Consider the following 22,187-nt stretch of genomic DNA (forward strand, 5'->3'; position numbering starts at 1 on the left):
CCGAATTCGTTATGAATTTCATGAAAAATTCGATTTGCAACGAATGCGAATATCGTCGCGATTCTGAAGCGCGAAACGCTTCATTTAACTCCATTTTACAGCCTTCTAGGCTATTGGAGACCTAAAATGGTGGATCTGCATGTGAGTACATGGGGCAGGGGATTATGGGAGGGCGGGAAATAGCAGCGGGAATGAAGGTCGGCGGGCTGACCCTGAATCACATGTGAGATGCAGCCTATCAGTGTTCATTGACCCCTGTGATGTGACAGCCCTATATAATCGGCAGCCATCTTGCCTCTCTTCATTTCATCTATGCACTCAGATAGAGAGGACAGGACTGCGTGTGTGTGAATAGCTCATACCACAGCGTTACACTGCAACTGCTAGTCACATCAGCATTGCGGAAAGACCGGACTGCAGAGTGCTTTGCTGTTCTCACTGAGAAGGATCATTGATATCTAAACCTCCTATTCACCTTATAGAGCATTGCAGCAGAGAGGGGCAGATAGCTGTCAGCTGCCTCATACAGATCAACAAGCTGCCTGAACTTTATGATCCATCTTATCTCCTCATGTTTCAGCGCAATTCAGTGTATTTTTTTTGCTCCACAAATCATCTGCTGCTCAGAATTGTGTGACAGAGTGCAATTTAGGGTTTAATCCCTGTATTTTTTTATTTTTTTTTTGTCGTGCTGCACTGTTGGGTCCTGCTGCTGTTCACAAATACGTTATTTTTCAGCGGACTGTAGTGCATTTGTCTGCCCTCATACGTGCATAACGCATGCCTACATCAAAGCAGTCTACTATTCTGTATCTGTAACAAGTCTAGATACAGGGAAAGTCCTGACTCCTGACAAAAGTAATCACCTGCTGGTGTTTTTAAAAAATACTTATTTTTTCTGCGTATTGTTGCGCATATTATTGCCCTCATCAGTGCATACCGCATACGTACATCCAAGTATTGTACCATTTTGTACCTGTTAATCTGTCAAGGGGCTACATACTGTGAAAGTCCAAACAATTGTACTCACCGGCTGGTGTTTTACAAAAATACATTGTTTTTTCTGCCTATTGTTGCGCATATTTCTGCCATCATCAGTGCATACTGCATATGTACATCCTAGTAGTGTACCTTTTTGTACCTCTTAATCTGTCAAGGGCCTACATACTGGGAAAGGACAGCCATAAGTAATCACCTGCTGCTGTTCTAGACAAATACTGTTTAAAGAGTAGTGTAGCGTATTGTAATACCCTTATATACGCACTAAGTATGTCAGGCAGAGAAGTGCACAGCGGAGTGGCAGAAGCCTAAATACTTCAGGCAGAGTTGGCAGCAGACTAGGGGCAAGTGGCAGCAGGAGTCGTAGCGAGAGGCCTGAGCTCCCGTTATCAGCCAGCGGTTGTGTCTCGACCAGCAACCCATCTGCCGTCATCGATTGGGTAACACGCTCATCCACATCATCACAAGTGACATCTGACACCCCCAGTCAACAGTCGGTGGGTTCCTCAGACACAACCCTCAGTTGGCATGGACCGGGAGCAGTCCCTGCCCTCCCATTGCCTTTGTCCTATGCTGTTCCCTCTCCTAGAGAAGTATCTTATGCTGTGGGTTCAGCTCCACTATTCACTGAGGACGATCTAATAGAGGACAGCCAGCAGCTACTACCTAGCCAAGAAGGGGAGGAGACATGCGCCGCTTGCTCCGCTAGGCGGTCAAGTAGTGATGCGGAGAGTGACGTGGGAGGCGGTGTTGCAAGGGTTCAGGGTCCTAAAGCAGACACTGTTGGGGAACCTGAGGAGGACATCAGTGACATGCACACACCTGTTGATGATGATGAAGCCGATCGCAATTGGGAGCCGGGTGCAGAAGGGGCTTCATCATCATCAGGAGAAGAGAGTTGCGGGTTGCCCTTGAGGCTGCAAGGCGGTAGCACGGTTGGCAGTCAGCGTGGTGGCAGGAGTGGAAATTCTGGAGCCAAATGTGCCGGGGGAGACCACCTGCTTCGCGGCAGCCTACCTTTCCAGGAGGTAGTGGAACAGGGGTTCCTGGAGACGGCGCCAGAAGCAGTCAATTAGTGCGATCTGCAGGTGGGAAAATCAGCTACTCGGCGGTGTGGCAGTTTTTCATCAGGCATCCGGAAGAGGTTCACGTAGCCACATGCAAGATATGTCGGCAGAAGGTGAAGCGTGGCCAGGGTCCCAATGTTGGCACCACGGCCCTGCGTCAACACATGCTTTGCCACCATAAAGTGTAGTGGTCCAGCCTGCTGCATCACCCAGTGGCCATCCACTCCCTCCTTCATCCAGCCAAGGCTCCACCCCCTCAGCCGAAGGGAGCTGTGTGTCAAACCCTCCTACACCGCTCCTGCTTCTCCCGCTTTTAGTCAGCCATTCCGCCAACAATCCATCGGCGAAGCTATGTCCCAGAGACAACAGTATGCGCCCACTCATCCATCGGTGCAGAAGTTGAAGATGCTCCTGTCCAAGTTGCTGGTGCTGCAGTCCCTCCCTTTTCAAGTGGTGGACTCTGCACCTTTCAGAGAATTGATGGCTTGTGCCGAGCCGAGGTGGAGAGTCCCAAGCCGTCATTTCTTTGCGAAGAAGGCAGTACCCACACTGCATAAGTTTGTACAAGAGAAGATGGGCCAGTCCTTGAGCCTGTCGGTGTGTTCAAAAGTGCACGGCAGCACCGACATGTGGAGCTGTAACTACAGGCAGGGACGATACTTGTCTTTTACGGCCCACTGGGTAAATGTGGTTCCTGCACAGCCACAACAGCAACTTGGACAGGTCACACCGCTTCCTCCTCCACGCTCTCAGGCAGTTGGTCCTGTTACAGTGTGCGACGCCGCCTTCTCATCCTCCACCATGTCCTCGGCCTCCACTGCACTTCCAAATCTCGATGGCCCTTCATCGTACCATAAGTGTAGGGCACGGCGGTGTCAAGCTGTTCTTCACATGGTTTGCCTTGGCAAACGGAGTCACACAGGGGAGGAACTGCTAAAGTTCATTCGTAAAGAAATCCGAGAAAAAGGGGGTGATTCAAACTTTTATTAGGGAAAGGGTTAAAAGGGGTACTCCGCTGCTATGACTTTATCAATACATTTGCCCATTGTGTAAAGTAGTTTAACTCTCTAATATGCTTGCTGTGTCAATAATGCATATTATTTCCGTTATACTTACTGTTCCTATGTGCAGGAAATAGTGTAGTTTTTTGGTGCTTTGTGACCACTGACAACGTTTGCGGCCATGTTGTTGTCAGCCCGCCCTGAAGTGTCGGCGTTGTCGTCCGCATTTCCCTCCTCCCGTGTCCGTAGTCAAGCCGGCCCATTTCTAGAATATTCATTCTTTGAAATTGTGTGGGAATGACGTTTTTCACTTTCTTTGCCGCCCCTTGTGTGAGTGTCCTAGCCTGGTCCAATCGTTCTTTGCGCCAGGCGCATGCGTCATGTATTTTTTTAGAGTCGTCTTCGGCGCGTAGTTCGCATGTCTGGTCATTTTGTGAATCCCGTTTTCAGCTAACGTAGGCTACGTCAGTAGCGTAGCCCTGCGCATGCGCAGTAGTCCTTACAGATAAGGGCTTACATTAGTAGCATAGCCCTGAGCTGTAACGACAACTGCGCATGCGCAGGGCTACGCTAGGAACGTAAGCCCTGAACTGGAAGGAGAACTGCGCATGCGCATGGCTACGCTACTAACGTATGCTACGTTAGCACCAGTGGCGTAGCTATAGAGGTCTCAAGGCCCCATAGCCACTTCACTATACTATATGTTGCAACAACAGGTCCCGGGCCCGCCGCTGCCAGCACTTTTTTAAAACTGCCCGGACCCTGTTGCTACAGCAGGGTCAGATGGAGAGGCAGAGGGCTGATGAGAGCAATGCAGGCAAGCACGTGGCCTGTCACAGCCTGTCTGACCCCGTGAGATTTATCCCCTGCAGCTGCCAGTGACAGGAGCAGCAGACTCTCCAGCCTCGCACCGCTCAGCTTCAGGAAGGTGAGTAGAGCCGGGATTGGTGGGAGGTGTAATGATGATGAGGAGGGGGGATGTGGAGTAATGTTGATTAGGAGACCGAGGACAGGGTGTGTGTAATGATGAGGGGGGGTAGTGTGTGGGGGGCTTTTTGCTATACAAAATGCCCTCCTCTAGTACTGAGACAAACTAGAACACCAGATCTCCAGATATTGCAAAACTACAACTCCCAGCAAGCCCAGACAGCCAATGGCTGCTTGGGCATGCAGAGAGGTGTAGTTTTGCAACAGCTGAAGGGCTGTCCGGGCATGCTGGAGGAACACCGGAGCAGTTGCCCATAGCAACCAATCAGATTCCAGCTTTCATAAAAAAAAAGGCCTCTGAAAAATGAAAGCTGAAATGTGATTGGTTGCTATGGGCAACTGCTCTATTGTTCCTCTGCACAAGGTTGGTTACATTTCCCCCATTACTATTGCCATGAAAAAGAAACAGGAACCTCCCATAGGAATGGAGACAAGCATTGGCGTGATGTTATTTACATGGGACTGTATATTGGTGGTAGGGGAGTGATGTTATTTACATGGGACTGTATATTGGTGGTAGGGGAGTAATGTTATTTACATGGGACTGTATGTTGGTGGTAGGGGAGTGATGTTATTTACATGGGACTGTATGTTGGTGGTATAGGAGTGATGTTATTTACATGGGACTGTATATTGGTGGTATAGGAGTGATGTTATTTACATGGGACTGTATTTTGGTGGTATAGGAGTGATGTTATTTACATGGGAAAGGACTTAGGAATGTAGGGGGGAGTTCAGGGAAGCATGAAGAGGACTTACAAGTCTAGGGGGAAAGAGGGTGGAACAAAGGAATTGGGAGGAAGATTTATATTACATTCAGGGTACAGCATATAGCAGGGTTAAATTTAGAGGCTACAGTGTGTGGTAGTATTTTACTCAGGTGGTAAAATGTGTACTTGTATTATATTCAGGGGGTACAGTGTGTGGCAATAATATATTTTTAGGGTACAGTGTGTGACAGTATTATATTTAGGGGTACAGCGGTTGGCAGGACTATATTGAGAGGGTTCAGTGTGTGGCAGTATTATATTGAGAGGGTTCAGTGTGTGGCAGTATTATATTGAGAGGGTTCAGTCTGTGGCAGTATTATATTGAGAGGGTTCAGTGTGTGGCAGTATTATATTGAGAGGGTTCAGTGTGTGGTAGTATTATATTCAGCGGCCCAGTGTGTGGCAGTATTATATTCAGGGATACAGTATATGGCAGTATTATATTCAGGGGGTACAGTATTTGGCAGTATTATATTCAGGGGGTACAGTGGGTGACATTATTATACTCGGGGTATAGTGTGTGGCAGTATTATATTCAGGAGGTATGGCGTGTGGCAATAATATATTTAGAGAGTACAACGTGTGGCAGGGTTATATTTGGGGGTACAGTGGTTGGCAGTATTATATTCAGGGGGTACAGTGGGTGGCAGTATTATATTCAGGGGAGTACATTGTGTCGCATTATTATACTCAGGGGGTACAATGGGTGGCAGTATTATATTCAGGGGGTACGGTGTGTGGCAATAATATATTTAGATGGTGCAGTGTGTGGTAGGGTTATATTCAGGAGGTACAGTATTTGGCAGTACAGTATTATATTCAGGGGGTACAGTATTTGGCAGTATTATGTTCAGGGGTTACAGTGGGTGGCAGTATCATATTCAGGTGGTACAGTGGGTGGCAGTATTATATTCAGGGGGTACAGTATTTGGCAGTATTATATTCAGGGGGTACAGTATTTGGCAGTATTATATTCAGGGGGTACAGTGGTTGACAGTATTATATTCAGGGGGTACAGTATTTGGCAGAAATCTAATGATTATTGTCTTCATACAGAGGATAAGGATCTGCTGACAAATTAAGGAACCAAAGATGTCCGGGCTCTGCAGAGAAGATGGAGCTGGAAGATGTCCTGACGTCTGGATCAGATGAGGAAGAAAAGGAAAGACAACAGAGAAGACGTCACTCAGGTCACTGATATTGTGTTTTCTCCTGACTATCCCATCAGAGCTGTAGTCACGTGTAAGTTCTGTAATTATGATGAGTGACATTGTACTCCAATCTGTGGCTCTCCAGCTGTTGCAAAACTACAACTCCCATAAATCCTGAGGCTCTTCAGTCATGATGGGAGTTGCAGCTTCCCCACATCTGGAGAGCCACTTGAACCAAGGGGATTGGTGGGAGTCCCATCAGTCAGACCCCCACCATAAAAATGGGCTGCTTATTTTAAAATGCCCGGGCCTTTTTTTGGTCCCAGTCCGGCCCTGTCTGTAAGTCACCTAAATCACTGCGTGTTCTCCTGACTGTGTCCCATCTGTGCTGTAGTCACTGATATCTTTGTGCGGCTGAGGCCGAGTAAGGGGGTCGTCAGGGATTGGGAAAGCAGGTCGTCGGGGGGGGGGGGGGGGGTAATGGGTAGGGGGGCCCAGGACAATTTTTCGCATCGGGGCCCTGTGGTTTCTAGCTACGCCCCTGGTTAGCACTAAGCTGGCAGCGTATGGATGCGCAGGCGCACATTTCTCTACCAAACGATGGAACATAATGAGCGTGGAAAGAAGAAACAAGGGGTGGAAGCTAGGACCCCTATGGGCGGGAATAAAAAAAAAAGAAAGGGGCATGCACATAGGCGTGAACAAAAAAAAGGATGGGCGGAATAACAACGAAAAATAGGTGCCACCTAAGCGCATAATCAGGCCGCAAAGTATTAGGGGAATGGTAGTTTTCACGGACTGAACAACAGGAAATAAGCAACAACGTGAGCCAGACCGAACGCCAAGGTAAAAAGTTGGTGAAATAAGCACTAGGCAGCGGAGTACCCCTTTAAATGATCTTTATTCACTTTTTTTTGCAATGTTATAGCTCCCATAGGGCTATAACACTGCACACACTGATCTTTTACATTGATCAATAGTTTCTCATAGGAAACCATTGATCAATGATTCTGCCGCTTGACTGCTCATGCCTGGATCTCAGGCACTGAGCAGTCATTCGGCGATCGGACAGCATGGAGGAAGGTAGGGACCTTCCTGCTCTCTTTACAGCTGTTGGGGATGCCGCGATTTCATCACGGCGATCCCGAACAGCCCCCTGAGCTAACCGTCAGTGCTTTACTTTCACTTTAGACACAGCGTTCAAAGTTGAAGGGTTAATATCACCGCGATCAGTGCCGCGCGCTATTAGCCACGGGTCCCGGTCTCTAGAGGCCGGGCCCGACCCGCTATGACGCGGGGCCACGGCATGGCCCCGCGTTATAGAAAGGGAATGGGCTGAGGGCGTATAGGTACGCCTTCCGTCCCCAAGGAGTAAAGTTAAGGGTGCCAATAATTTTGTCCAGACCATTTTTGGAGTTTGGTGTGATGTCCAATTTGCTTTTTATCCTATCTTTTTTTGTTTAGTTCCAATACATACAAAGGGAATAAACATGTGTATAGCAAAACATGTGTTACTGCAATCCTTTTCTGTTAGAAAATTTCAGGGGTGCCAACATTTACGGCCATGACTGTAAATTGCATACCTCCTGCACAGCAAGAATATACAGTAAACCAGCTATATGTACAGATCATTGATTTACTGTAACACCTTGCTGGGCTGAACGCTATGTGGAGAGAATGCCCATGAATAAGGCAGTGTTTCCCAAACAGGGAGCCTCAAGCTGGGCACTGCCATTAAAATAATTTTTTTGCATATGATACAGCAGTTAAATATATAAGATTTACAAACTTTGGTCTCCTGCTATACTGGAAGGAGACTAAACTCAGGAAGTGCAGTCTGGCCATAGGCAGTGAATAGCACAAGTGCTAAAGGCAGTTTTGTAAGGCTATGTTCACATGAATTTTTGGGTGGAATTCTGCATTGGAATTCCGCTGTAGGGTTCGGAGCAGCAGAGTCCCGTTTTAACAGGACTCTGCTGCACTGTGCACACGTCCTGAATTTCCTTTCCAGATGTTTCTAGCAGGGAAATTCCGGTTTCCGGAATGAATGTTCTTTCTTTCCAATTTCGGGAGATTTATCAAAACCTGTCCAGAGGAAAATCAGATCGCTTCTTTCATACAAGAGAAGCCCTGTGAAAAATGAAAGAACCGATCTGATTGGTTGTTATGGACAACTCAGCAACTTTTCCTCTGGACAGGTTTTGATAAATCAATTTATACGGTTTTGTCAGTTTTTCTTATACTGTTTTTGAAAAAAAAAAACTGATACCAAGACATATGACAAAATCGTGATGTAAACTTAGCACCTGGGACAATCAATGTGTCCAAGCTAAGCAAAAGCATAAGTTCTAATAAAGATGATAAATCTCCCCCTAAGATATTTTAAAAGTAGTACAGATAAATATGTTAACATGGGTATCATTTTATTTGTAATGACCAGAGAATAAAATGGATATGCCAGTTTTACCATTAAAGGATAAGTATCATGAAGTAAAACATATCCCCCTAATAAGTTTCAAATTGTGGGGGAGTCTGAGCGCTGGAGCCCCCAGTGATCTTCTGTTTGGAGCCCATGTTCTCCAGCACAGGAGAACATCACACCCGAAGCGGAGGCCGCCACGGCCCCTCCATAAAGCTCGGCAATCTTTGACTCTCCCATAGAGCTATATGAAGGGGGCGTGGCGGCCTCTGGTTCGGGTGAGGATCGTGATGCGCTCCTGTGCTGTAGAACCAGGACTTCAAATAGCAAATTGTGGGGGACCCCAGCGCTCGGACCCCCTGTGATCTAAAACTTATCCCCTATCCGAAAGATAGGAGATACGTTTTTTTTTCATGTTACTATCCTTTAAATGCACTTTGTTAAATAAATCAATGAATTTCTACCACCTTTCCTGAGTTTAATTTGATTCTTAAGAGACAATGAAGCAATTACACTTTGCTTTGTCGTGAGGATTTTGCTTTTCTTACAAAATGTACTCCTTCTAAGTTTTGCTTATGAGTGTAATACGCCCATGTCATCACGCTGTCACGATTCGGCTGGCTGGAGGTGGATCCTCTGTGCCAGAGAGGGATTGGCGTGGACCGGTTCTAAGTTGCTACTGGTATTCACCAGAGCCCGCCGCAAAGCGGGATGGTCTTGCAGCGGCGGTAGCAACCAGGTCGTATCCACCAGCAACGGCTCAACCTCTCTGACTGCTGAGATAAGCGCGGTACAAGGGAGTAGACAAGAGCAAGGTCGGACGTAGCAGAAGGTCAGGGAAGGCAGCAAGGATCGTAGTCAGGGGCAACGGCAGGAGGTCTGGAACACAGGCTAGGAACACACAAGGAAACGCTTTCACTGGCACAATGGCAACAAGATCCGGCGAGGGAGTGCAGGGGAAGTGAGGTATAAGTAGGGAGTGCACAGGTGATGACACTGATTAGGCCTGCTGCGCCAATCAGTGGCGCAGTGGCCCTTTAAATTGCAGAGACCCGGCGCGCGCGCGCCCTAAGGAGCGGGGCCGCGCGCGCCGGGCCAACACAGACGGGGAACGGGTCAGGTACGGGAGCCGGGATGCGCATCGCGAGCGGGCGCATCCCGCGTCGCGAATCGCATCCCGGCTGGGAGTAATATCGCAGCGCACCCGGTCAGCAGGTCTGACCGGGGCGCTGCGAATGAGAGGACGCTGCGAGCACTCCGGGGAGGTGCGGGGACCCGGAGCGCTCGGCGTAACAGTACCCCCCCCCCCCTTGGGTCTCCCCCTCTTTTTGGAGCCTGAGAACCTGAGGATAAGACTTTTGTCTAGGATGTTGTCCTCAGGTTCCCAAGATCTCTCCTCTGGGCCACAATTCTCCCAGTCAACCAAGAAGAATCTTTTACCTCTGACTGTCTTGGATGCTAGAATCTCCTTCACCGAGAAGACGTCAGACGAACCGGAAACAGGAGTGGGAGAAACAACTTTGCGAGAGAAGCAGTTAAGGATGAGTGGTTTAAGGAGAGAGACATGGAAGGCATTGGGAATACGGAGAGAAGGAGGAAGAAGGAGTTTGTAAGAGACAGGGTTGATCTGGCACAAGATTTTGAAAGGACCAAGATAGCGTGGTCCCAGTTTATAACTGGGGACACGAAAGTGGACATACTTAGCGGAGAGCCATACCTTGTCTCCGGGAGCAAAAATGGGGGGAGTTCTTTTTTTATCAGCAAATTTTTTCATCCGGGATGAAGCCTGTAAAAGAGAATTTTGGGTTTCTTTCCATATGGTGGAAAGATCTCGAGTCACTTCATCAACAGCGGGCAAACCAGAGGGCATGGGAGTGGGGAGGGGAGGAAGAGGGTGACGGCCGTACACCACGAAAAATGGGGATTTAGCAGAAGATTCGGATACTCTGAAGTTGTATGAGAATTCGGCCCATGGTAGAAGATCTGCCCAGTCATCCTGGCGGGAGGAAACAAAATGTCGTAAATAGTCACCCAGGACCTGATTAATTCTTTCTACTTGCCCATTGGATTGGGGATGATAAGAAGAAGAGAAGTTTAATTTGATCTTGAGCTGCTTACAGAGGGCCCTCCAGAATTTAGACACAAATTGGACGCCTCTATCCTAGACGATATGCGTGGGCAAACCATGAAGGCGAAAAATGTGTATAAAAAATTGCTTTGCCAACTGAGGCGCTGAAGGAAGGCCAGGAAGAGGGATAAAATGTGCCATCTTGGAAAATCGATCAACGACCACCCAAACAACTGTGTTGCCACGGGATAAGGGCAAGTCCGTAATAAAGTCCATACCAATCTGTGACCAAGGTTGTTCAGGAACAGGCAGAGGATGAAGGAGACCAGCAGGCTTCTGGCGAGGAGTCTTATCCCGTGCACAGACAGTACAAGCCCGCACGAAATCAACAACATCAGTCTCCAGAGTAGGCCACCAATAAAATCGAGAGATGAGTTGAAAGGATTTTTTGATGCCCGCATGGCCTGCGAGGTGGGAGCAGTGTCCCCACTTGAGAATCCCGAGGCGCTGGCGTGGAGAAACGGAGGTCTTCCCTGGAGGAGTTTGTCTGATGGAAGCTGGAGAAGTGGAGATCAGACAGTCCGGAGGAATGATGTGTTGCGGAGAGGCTTCCGCTTCAAAGGCATCTGAAGAACGAGAGAGGGCATCGGCCCTAATGTTCTTGTCAGCAGGGCGAAAATGGATTTCAAAGTTAAAACGGGCAAAGAACAACGACCACCTAGCCTGGCGAGGGTTCAGTCGTTGGGCAGACTGGAGATAAGAGAGATTCTTGTGATCAGTGTATATAAAAACTGGATATTTGGATCCCTCCAGCAGGTGCCTCCATTCCTCAAGCGCCAATTTTATGGCCAGTAGTTCTCGATCACCAATGGAGTAGTTTTTCTCCGCCGGAGAGAAGGTCCTAGAAAAAAACCCACAAGTAACAGCATGCCCGGAAGAATTTTTTTGTAGAAGAACTGCTCCAGCTCCCACTGAGGAGGCGTCTACCTCCAATAAGAAGGGTTTAGATGGGTCAGGTCTGGAGAGTATGGGAGCAGAAGAAAAGGCAGACTTGAGATGTTTAAATGCGTCTTCCGCTTGAGGAGACCAGGACTTAGGATTGGCATTTTTCTTGGTTAGAGCCACGATAGGAGCCACAATAGTGGAAAAGTGTGGAATAAATTGTCTGTAATAATTGGCGAACCCCAAAAAACGTTGGATAGCACGGAGTCCGGAGGGGCGTGGCCAATCTAATACGGCAGATAGTTTATCTGGGTCCATTTGTAGTCCCTGGCCAGAGACTAAGTATCCTAGGAAAGGAAGAGACTGACATTCAAAGACACATTTTTCCATTTTGGCATAAAGTTGATTGTCCCGAAGTCTCGGAAGAACCATGCGGACATGCTGGCGATGTTCTTCTAAGTTGGCAGAAAAAATCAAAATATTGTCCAGGTAAACCACAACACAGGTATACAGAAGATCACGAAAAATTTCATTAACAAAGTCTTGGAAGACGGCAGGGGCGTTGCACAGGCCAAAGGGCATGACCAGATACTCAAAGTGTCCATCTCTGGTGTTAAATGCAGTCTTCCATTCGTCCCCCTCCCTGATGCGGATGAGATTATAAGCACCTCTTAAGTCCAGCTTGGTAAAGATGTGGGCGCCTCGTAGGCGGTCAAAGAGTTCCGAGATAAGAGATAAGGGGTAGCGGTTTTTTACCGTGATTTTATTAAGTCCGCGGTAATCAATGCAAGGGCGTAGGGAGCCATCTTTTTTGGAGACAAAAAAAAATCCAGCTCCGGCAGGAGAGGAGGACTTGCGGATAAACCCCTTTTTTAAATTCTCCTGGATGTACTCCGACATGGCTTGGGTTTCCGGAGCAGACAGAGGATAGATTCTGCCCCGGGGTGGAGTAGTACCCGGGAGGAGGTCAATAGGACAGTCATAAGGCCTGTGAGGAGGCAAAGTCTCTGTTTGTTTTTTGCAAAAAACATCAGCATAGTCCAGATAGGCCTTAGGAAGACCAGATACCGGGGGAACAACAGGGTCACGACTGTGAGTACTGGGAGCCGGTTTAAGACAGTCCTTGTGGCAAGAAGTACCCCAGTTCTTGATTTTCCCTGTGGTCCAATCAAGGGTTGGGGAATGGCGTTGAAGCCACGGTAATCCAAGAAGAATTTCGGAAGTGCAGTTAGAGAGGACCAAAAATTCAATTTTTTCGTGATGGGGTCCAATGCACATTAGACGAGGTTCCGTGCGGTAACGCACGGTACAGCCCAATCTTTCATTGTTAACAGAGTTGATGTAGAGGGGTCTGGCGAGACTGGTCACCGGGATGTTGAACCTGTTGATGAGAGAGGCCAAAATAAAATTTCCTGCAGATCCGGAATCCAAGAAGGCCATAGCAGAGAAGGAGAAGGTAGAAGAAGACATCCGCACAGGCACAGTAAGGTGTGGAGAAGCAGAGTTCACATCAAGAGCTGTCTCACCTTTGTGCGGAGTCAGCGTGCGTCTTTCCTGGCGAGGAGGACGGATAGGACAATCCTTCAAGAAATCTTCGGTACCGGCACAGTACAGGCAAAGGTTCTCCATGCGGCGTCGTGTCCTCTCTTGAGGTGTCAAGCGAGACCGGTCAACTTGCATACCCTCCACGGCGGGAGGCACAGGAACGGATTGCAGAGGACCAGAGGAGAGAGGAGCCGGGGAGAGAAACCGCCTCGTGCGAACAAAGTCCATATCCTGGCGGAGCTCCTGACGCCTTTCGGAAAAACGCATGTCAATGCGGGTGGCAAGATGAATAAGTTCATGCAGGTTAGCAGGAATTTCTTGTGCGGCCAGCACATCTTTAATGTTACTGGATAGGCCTTTTTTAAAGGTCGCGCAGAGGGCCTCTTTATTCCAGGATAATTCGGAGGCAAGAGTACGGAATTGGATGGCGTACTCGCCAACAGAAGAATTACCCTTGACCAGGTTCAGCAGGGCAGTCTCGGCAGAAGAGGCTCGGGCAGGTTCCTCAAAGACACTTCGAATCTCCGTGAAGAAGGAGTGTACAGAGGCAGTGACAGGGTCATTGCGGTCCCAGAGCGGTGTGGCCCATGACAGGGCTTTCCCAGACAGAAGGCTGACTACGAAAGCCACCTTAGACCTTTCAGTTGGAAACTGGTCCGACATCATCTCCAAGTGCAGGGAACATTGCAAAAGAAAACCACGGCAAAACTTAGAGTCCCCATCAAATTTATCCGGCAAGGATAATCGGAGGCTGGAAGCGGCCACTCGCTGCGGAGGAGGTGCAGGAGCTGGCGGAGGAGATGATTGCTGAAGCTGTGGTAGTAGCTGCTGTAGCATCACGGTCAGTTGAGACAGCTGGTGGCCTTGTTGCGCTATCTGTTGCGACTGCTGGGCGACCATCGTGGTGAGGTCGGCGACAACTGGCAGCGGGACCTCAGCGGGATCCATGGCCGGATCTACTGTCACGATTCGGCTGGCTGGAGGTGGATCCTCTGTGCCAGAGAGGGATTGGCGTGGACCGTGTCGGTGGACCAGTTCTAAGTTGCTACTGGTATTCACCAGAGCCCGCCGCAAAGCGGGATGATCTTGCAGCGGCGGTAGCAACCAGGTCGTATCCACCGGCAACGGCTCAACCTCTCTGACTGCTGAGATAAGCGCGGTACAAGGGAGTAGACAAGAGCAAGGTCGGACGTAGCAGAAGGTCAGGGCAGGCAGCAAGGATCGTAGTCAGGGGCAACGGCAGGAGGTCTGGAACACAGGCTAGGAACACACAAGGAAACGCTTTCACTGGCACAATGGCAACAAGATCCGGCGAGGGAGTGTAGGGGAAGTGAGGTATAAGTAGGGAGTGCACAGGTGATGACACTGATTAGGCCTGCTGTGCCAATCAGTGGCGCAGTGGCCCTTTAAATTGCAGAGACCCGGCGCGCGCGCGCCCTAAGGAGCGGGGCCGCGCGCGCCGGGACAACACAGACGGGGAACGGGTCAGGTACGGGAGCCGGGATGCGCATCGCGAGCGGGCGCATCTCGCGTCGCGAATCGCATCCCGGCTGGGAGTAATATCGCAGCGCACCCGGTCAGCAGGTCTGACTGGGGCGCTGCGAATGAGAGGACGCTGCGAGCGCTCCGGGGAGGAGCGGGGACCCGGAGCGCTCGGCGTAACACACGCCTTGCCAAGAACCATATGGAGTGAAGATAAGGAAGATAGGAACACTACACTATACAACGTAGATGTTTTTTTTTAATCTCCAGATTGGCTGAACTATGTACAATTTACACTATAAAAGACAGTGCACTTATCTGATCAAATTGCATTTGCTGGTAGGATTTGTTGGGAGATGCTACGTGTATGTATGTGTCATTGTAATCTTGCCTAATTAATTAATAATAATTTCTTTTTAATTTGGTCCAGCTGTTTCACGTTGTCATTATTTTATAAACTTCGACAAATGAAACCCCCCAATAATAATATTTTTTTGTTGCGCTGTACATTTCATGGTGAATTGAAAGGTGTTATTATGAAACATGTGGATGAAAAAAATAAGGAGATTTTTTAACACTTACTGTAAAATCTCTTTCTCAAAGGATCCATCGGGGGACACAGACCGTGGGTGTATGCTGCTGTCTCTAGGAGGTATGACACTATGGCAACAAGAAAGTCGGCTCCTCCCAGCAGGATATACCCGCCTCCAGGCCCTGAGCTAATCAGTTTTAGTACCAGAGCAATAGGAGAGGACCGACAGGTCAAGGAAAAAACACGAACTGTCCGAGAACCAGAAGAAAAGATATAACTGAACACACCCTCAGACAGGGAACCAAAGAGAAACCCAAAAGGGAGGGAGCTGTCCCCCCCAATGGATCCTTCGAGTAAAAAGAGATTTTACGGTAAGTGTTAAAAAATCTCCTTTTCTCTATCGGCTCCATTGGGGGACACAGACCATGGGACGTACCAAAGCCGTCCCTTGGGTGGGCAGATAATCAGTCAGGCAGACGGCTCCACTGCCTCCTGCAGCAGTTTACGGCCCAGACTAGCATCAGCCAATGCAATGGTATGAACCAGGTAGAACCTTGAGAAAGTGTGCAAAGATGACCAGTAGCCGCCTTGCAAATCTGTGAGGCCGAGGATTTGTTCTGGAGAGCCCAGGATGCCCCAACAGAAATGGGTAGAATGAGCCACAACCCTGAAAGGGAGGAATCTTCCCCCTACAGCGATAGGCTTCCGAAATGGCAGACAGGATCCACCGAGAAGTGGTGGCCTTGGAAGCAGGTTGTCCCTTACGACGACCTTCCGTAAGGATGAAAAAGGAATCACACTGATGAAACGAAGAAGAGATAGAGAGGTAATACCTAACAGCCCGAACCATATCCAGTTTGTGGAGTAAATGCTCCTTAGGATGAGAAGGAGCGGGACAAAAGGACGGAAGAACAATGTCCTCATTGAGATGAAAGGCCGAAACAACCTTAGACAAAAAGGAAGGATCTGGTCGGAAGACAACCTTGTCCTGGTGAATCACCAGAAAAGGAGAACGGCAGAAGAGAGCTGCCAATTCAGACACCCTCCGAATGGAGGTGATAGCAACAAGAAACTCCACTTTCCAAGAAAAGAGGCTCAGGGACACCTTCCCTAAGGGGTTTAAAAGGTTCACCTTTGATCACACCCAGAACCAGATTCAAGTCCGAAGGGGGAGAAGGTGACCGATAAGGAGGGGCAGCATGCGCCACTCCTTGAAGGAAGGTACGGACATGAGAATTAGAAGCCAGAGGACGCTGGAAAGGAATAGAAAAAGCCGAAACCTGACCCTTAAGGGAACTGAAAGACAACCACAGTCCCAATCCCGACTGCAAGAAGACGGGGGGACAGAAAAGGTAACAGGAGACAAGACCTCAGCTTCACACCAACGAAAATAAGACCGCCAGGTACGGTGGTAAATTTTCGCTGAGGAGGGCTTGCGAGCCCTGAACATGGTGCGAATGACTTGGGAAGAGAAACCACGGGTTCTCAAAACCGCGGTCTCAACCGCCACGCTGTCAATTGCAGCGACTGTAAAATGGGGTGGCAAAGAGGACCCTTAGACAGCAGGTCCGAACGAAGTGGAAGGAGCAGTGGAGTGTTGACCAGGAGCCTGACCACGTCGGCGTACCACGACCTACTGGGGCCAAACTGGAGCTACCAGTATGGCAGGAACGTCCTCCACTTTGAGCTTCCTCAGAACCCTGGGAAGGAGCGGAAGGGGAGGGAACAGATAGGGTAGAGCAAACCCCGCCCAAGGAATCACTAGGGCGTCCACGGCTAGAGCCAGGGGGTCCCGGAACTTTGACACAAATGGAAGGATCTTCTAATTTTGCCGACGCGAAGAGGTCTACGTCTTGAATGCCCCAGAGGTCGCAGATCTGCACGAAGACCTCTGGATGCCGGGACCACTCTCCGGGTTTGGCTGAGGACCGGCTAAGAAAATCCACTTCCCAGAAGAGCACACCCGGAATGTGAATCGCCAAATGGCCGGAACCTTGTTTTCCGCCCAGATGAAAAACCTTTGTCACCTCAGCCATGGCTGCCGAGCAGCGAGTTCCGCCTTGCCGATTCATGTACGCTACGGCCGTGGCGTTGTCTGACTGGACGAGGACAGGGCGGGACTGAAGCAGGGACTCCCAAAGAAGAAGACAAAGAAGAATCTCCCTCAGTTCCAAGATGTTTATCGGATGAAGGGCTTCCCAGGGAGACCAGAGGCCTTGAACCGTCCAGTCCCTGAACACACCGCCCCAGCCCGACAGACTGGCATCCGTTGTAACTGCCTGCCAGTGGAGGGGAAGAAATTATCGCCCTAGAAAAAGAAGGGGGGAGCGGAGCCACCAGAGCAGAGACTGGCGGATCCGACGAGGGAGAGTAATTTTGCAATCGAGAGACAGAGGAGATCTGTCCTATCAAGAGAGAATCGCCAGATGAAGGGGACGGTAATGAATCTGGGCAAAGGGTACGGCTTCCATGGCCGCTACCATCCGACCCAAGACTTCCATGCAATTGCGGATGGAAACTGGGGCCTGGGCTCGAAGAGAGTGGACTCCTGACAGGAGCGTCAGACGTTTGTCCGTCGGAAGGCAAGTTCGAGGCAGAGGGCGAGTTGAATTGAAGTCCCAAGAAAAATCAGAGACTGGGCAGGAGAGAGGACAGCCTTGTACCGGTTGACCATCCACCCGAAACGATTCAGGGTCTAGAGAGTGATATCCACATTCTCTAGAGTCTGGACTCTGGTGGGAACCTTGATGAGAAGGTCGTCCAGGTAAGGGATCATTGAGAACTCCTCTCGACTGCAACAGGGCTATTACTGGCGGATTGATCTTGCAAGACTCGAGGAGCCGAGGCCAGATCAAAGGGGAGGGCTATGAACTGAAAATGCCCCTCCGAAACCGCAAAGCGGAGGTACCGCTGATGGCCGGGAAATATTGGAACATGGAGGTAGGCATCCTTGATGACCAACGAAGAAAGAAACTCCCCTTGTTCCATGGATGCCACTACCGAACGGAGAGATTCCATTCGGAAGTGGCGGAGAAGATGACGGTGAGACGCTTGAGGTCCAGAATCGGTCGCACAGAACCGCCTTCCTTGGGGCCACTAGAAAATTGGAATAAAAAACCCCGAAAACATTCCCCTGGAGGAACGGGGATAATGACTCCCTGGGCAGGGACTGGAGGGCCTCCTGAAACTGCTTTGCCAGAGAAGGAGACCGGGGGCTCGGGACTTCCTGAATGTGTGTGGTCCAGCTGTCTCGAAAAAGTAAGAGACGACCTCCCACCCGAGAAAAACCTGCGGGTGGTGGGATTGGGGTTACCCGATTTGGCCGCAAAACGGCCGGAACGGTTAGTGTCCGACTTCCAAAACGGACGCACCCGGAATGAGGGAGACCTCTTGTCCCGCGAAGGTGCCTGCCCAGACCCCTTATTGGGGCCAAAGGTCCGAAAGGACCGAAAGGAAGAGGACTTCCCCTGGGAAGAAAAGCGAGCCTTATTTTGAGGCAACAAGTAACTCTTACCCCCCGTCACCTCAGAGATAATCTCGTCAAGGCGCTTGTCAAAAAGACGGGTACCAGTAAAAGAAAACTCGGTAAGAGACCTTTTGGAGGCGGCATCCGCATCCCACGCCCTGAGCCACATAGAGCGGCGGAGGGCCGATAGGAGACCCACAGCAAAGGCAGCACAACGGACTGACTGCATGGAAGCTGTGCACAGAAAGTCCCCAGCTTTAGAGCATTGGAGAACCAAAGTAAAATAGATCCTCTGGGGGGAACCCCGCCAGGATACCCTGACTGAGTTTTGAGCACCACACCGAAAGGGCCTTGGACCCCCTTGCAGAGGCGAAGGTGGGAAGCAGAGAAGAGCCTGCTGCTTCAGAGGCAAACTTCGCTAAGGACTCCACCTTCTTGTCTGTCGAGTCCTTGAAGGCAGCCGCATCTGCTAGCGGCAGTGTAGTAGCCTAGAGAGGCGGGAAATTGGTGGATCCACCGAGAGAGGGGAAACCACCTTAGAGGCAAGGTCCTTGGCGAATGGGTAACGCACTTGAACCCTCTTATTCCCGAGAACCTCTTGTCCGGATGTTTCCATGCAGGGGGGACGGGGGGGGGGGGGGCGAGACCCACGGGGGGATGCCCACGTCTACCTGAAGACTCAATGTAAGAGTCAGAAAAAGCACCCCTAGTATGCCTGTGAGAGCATGAGGCTTGTGGAAAAGAGGAGCGGGACCCACTAGAGGGCCGGCGCAGGGCAGACCCCTTCAAGGTAGACACCATGTCATGGCCTCAGCCACCGAAAGGGAGACTTGAGTCAAGTCAGCCATACACTGGGATAGGAAGAAACCCAGGCTGGAGGGGCGGCTGAATCCACCAGAACTGTAATATCCGGGGAAGCTAGGGGGTCTGGGGGAGCAGTGGAGCAGGCAGAGATAGTGGGCTCACCAGAACCAGGCATTTTTGGAATAATATGTCATACAGACAAAATAGAATCCTAGCAGTCTAGTTGTCAGTTTAGAGGGAGGAACAGATTTGTGTCCCCTGTGACAGTAAAGATTTTAACCCCAACACTGTAACACTCCATCCCTGCTGAGAGGAAACACCGCTCTATGCAGACAGAGAGGAGAACAGGCTAGCCAATAGCCTGAGAGGGGCGTTCCTGGAGCAGGGGCACTGTCTGATTGGCCCCTGCCACCTGAATCGCGTGCACAGCGCTGATTGGAGGGCGATTCGCGCCTCCAGTAAGCTCCGGCGGCCCTGTGGGCGGAGCTATAGCGCCCAGGCCGCCGAGAAGAACCACAGTAATGGTGCCCGCTCCTTGCCCCTAGCGCATATGTTAGCCGTATATGCACCCACAGGGAAGTGAGCGGGCGACACACACATCCGCCGGCAGCCGTCCGCCGCCGAAAGTGAAAGAAAGTCGGCGCTTCATGCGCCCGAAAGTACAAGCGCCGCGGCTGTCAGACGCATAATAAGCGCCGCAGCTGTAAGCCACATAGTATAACACACACTCACACACACGTGCATAATAAAGTAAACCATACATTCCCCAATATGCCATTGCTCCCCCTTTTTTTTTAAATAAAAAATAGAGCCCTTAACACAGGCCAGCCCCTTGGACCCTGAAAGGTGGGCCACAAAATGAGGGTCTCCAGATGTTGCAAGTCAGCACCTAAAGGGAGAAGAATATATACTCACCTCAGTCAGAAGAACTTAAGTCTTGAAGTCTTCTGTGAGGTCTTCAGTCAGCTTTCTGTTACCTGCATCACGCCGAGCTACCATGTGCGAGCGAGGCGAGCAGGGAAATGGGGACCCGGACCCATGAGGTACAACCCCAGGCGCTGACCGTTGGCGAGAGGGGGTGAACAGCGCATATACGCAATGTCTGTGCCCCCTTACTCGCAATGGGGAAACAGTGAGCTGCAGTTCCTGAGTCCCCACCTGAAAACATGAAAGAAAACGGAATAAAAAACTTACACATTCCCTAACTAGGAAAATAATAAAACAGAAGACCTGGTCTGGAGAAATCCAGACCATGTCCACCTCCTTCAGACACTAAGCTTAAACTGATTAGCTCAGGGCCTGGAGGCGGGTATATCCTGCTGGGGGGGAGCCGACTTTCTTGTTGCCATAGTGTCATACCTCCTAGAGACAGCAGCATACACCCACGGTCTGTGTCCCCCCAATGGAGCCGATAGAGAAAAAAGAGTTATGGATCTTAAATGCGTTGAGGCCTGGGTAGCCCTGTGTGTCTGCTCGCAGCAGAATTCACAGTGTATTTCCCACAGCATGATATGCTATGTGGATGCATTACAAGCACAACCTAGGGCTGGGTTCACACATAGTATATGAACATGACCTAGGACTGAGTTCACACATAGTATTTTGGTCAGCATTTAAAGCCAAAACCCGGAATGGAACCACACAGGGAAAAACTATAATGGCAAGATTTGCACCTTTTTCTGTGTTTTAGAGCCACACCTGGTTATGACTAAAACTACTGGCCAGAATTGTGAGTGTGAACCCTGCCTAAAATATAAACAAGGCCGTAAGGCTGGGTTCACACCACATTTTTGCAATACAGTTCCTGTTGTTACGCCTAGCGCTCCGGGTCCCCGCTCCTCCCCGGAGCGCTCACGGCGTCTCTCTCCCCGCAGCGCCCCGGTCAGTCCCGCCGACCGGGAGCGCTGCACTGTCATGGCCGTCGGGGATGCGATTCGCACAGCGGGACGCGCCCGCTCGCGAGTCGCATCCCAGGTCACTTACCCGTCCCGGTCCCCTGCTGTCATGTGCTGGCGCGCGCGGCTCCGCTCTCTAGGGCGCGCGCGCGCCAGCTCTCTGAGACTTAAAGGGCCAGTGCACCAATGATTGGTGCCTGGCCCAATTAGCTTAATTGGCTTCCACCTGCTCCCAGACTATATCTGATCTCCTCCCATGCACTCCCTTGCCGGATCTTGTTGCCTTGTGCCAGTGAAAGCGTTTAGTGTGTCCAAAGCCTGTGTACCTGAACTTCTGCTATCCATCCTGACTACGAACCTTGCCGCCTGCCCCCGACCTTCTGCTACTTCTGACCTTGCCTCTGCCTTGTCCTTCTGTCCCACGCCTTCTCAGCAGTCAGCGAGGTTGAGCCGTTGCTAGTGGATACGACCTGGTTGCTACTGCCGCAGCAAGACCATCCCGCTTTGCGGCGGGCTCTGGTGAAAACCAGTAGCCTCTTAGAACCGGTCCACTAGCACGGTCCACGCCAATCCCTCGCTGGCACAGCGGATCCACAACCCGTAAGCCGAATCGTGACAGTAGATCCGGCCATGGATCCCGCTGAGGTGCCGCTGCCAAGTCTCGCTGACCTTACCACGGTGGTCGCTCAGCAATCGCAGCAAATTGCCCAACAAGGACAGCAGCTGTCGCAGTTGACCGCCACCTTACAGCAACTTCTGCCTCTGCTACAGCAACAACCATCTCCTCCGCCAGCCCCTGCACCTCCTCCGCAGCGAGTGGCCGCTCCTAGCCTCCGCTTGTCCCTGCCGGACAAATTTGATGGGGACTCCAGACTCTGCCGTGGATTTTTGTCTCAGTGTTCCCTGCATATGGAGATGTTGTCGGACTTGTTTCCTACAGAACGGTCTAAGGTGGCGTTCGTAGTAAGCCTTCTTTCAGGAAAGGCCTTGTCTTGGGCCACACCGCTCTGGGACCGCAATGATCCTGCCACAGCCACAGTCCAGTCCTTCTTTGCTGAA

The 22,187-nt window shown here is 50.4% G+C and overlaps 1 protein-coding gene across 1 annotated transcript in view; it reads left to right on the top strand.

The window, feature by feature from the left end:
- Positions 1-5,933: 5,933 nt before the first annotated feature.
- Positions 5,934-22,187, top strand: part of LOC130273680 (serine-rich adhesin for platelets-like) — a 222,744-nt gene continuing 206,490 nt past the window's right edge. Inside the window, exon 1 of the mRNA XM_056520883.1 lies at positions 5,934-6,014. Within this exon, the coding sequence (XP_056376858.1) occupies positions 5,973-6,014 (42 nt within the window). The 5' untranslated portion in view covers positions 5,934-5,972. The remainder of the gene's footprint in view (positions 6,015-22,187) is intronic.

The sequence above is a fragment of the Hyla sarda genome, chromosome 5 (assembly GCF_029499605.1).
Source record: "Hyla sarda isolate aHylSar1 chromosome 5, aHylSar1.hap1, whole genome shotgun sequence".
Classification (NCBI taxonomy): Eukaryota; Metazoa; Chordata; class Amphibia; order Anura; family Hylidae; genus Hyla; species Hyla sarda.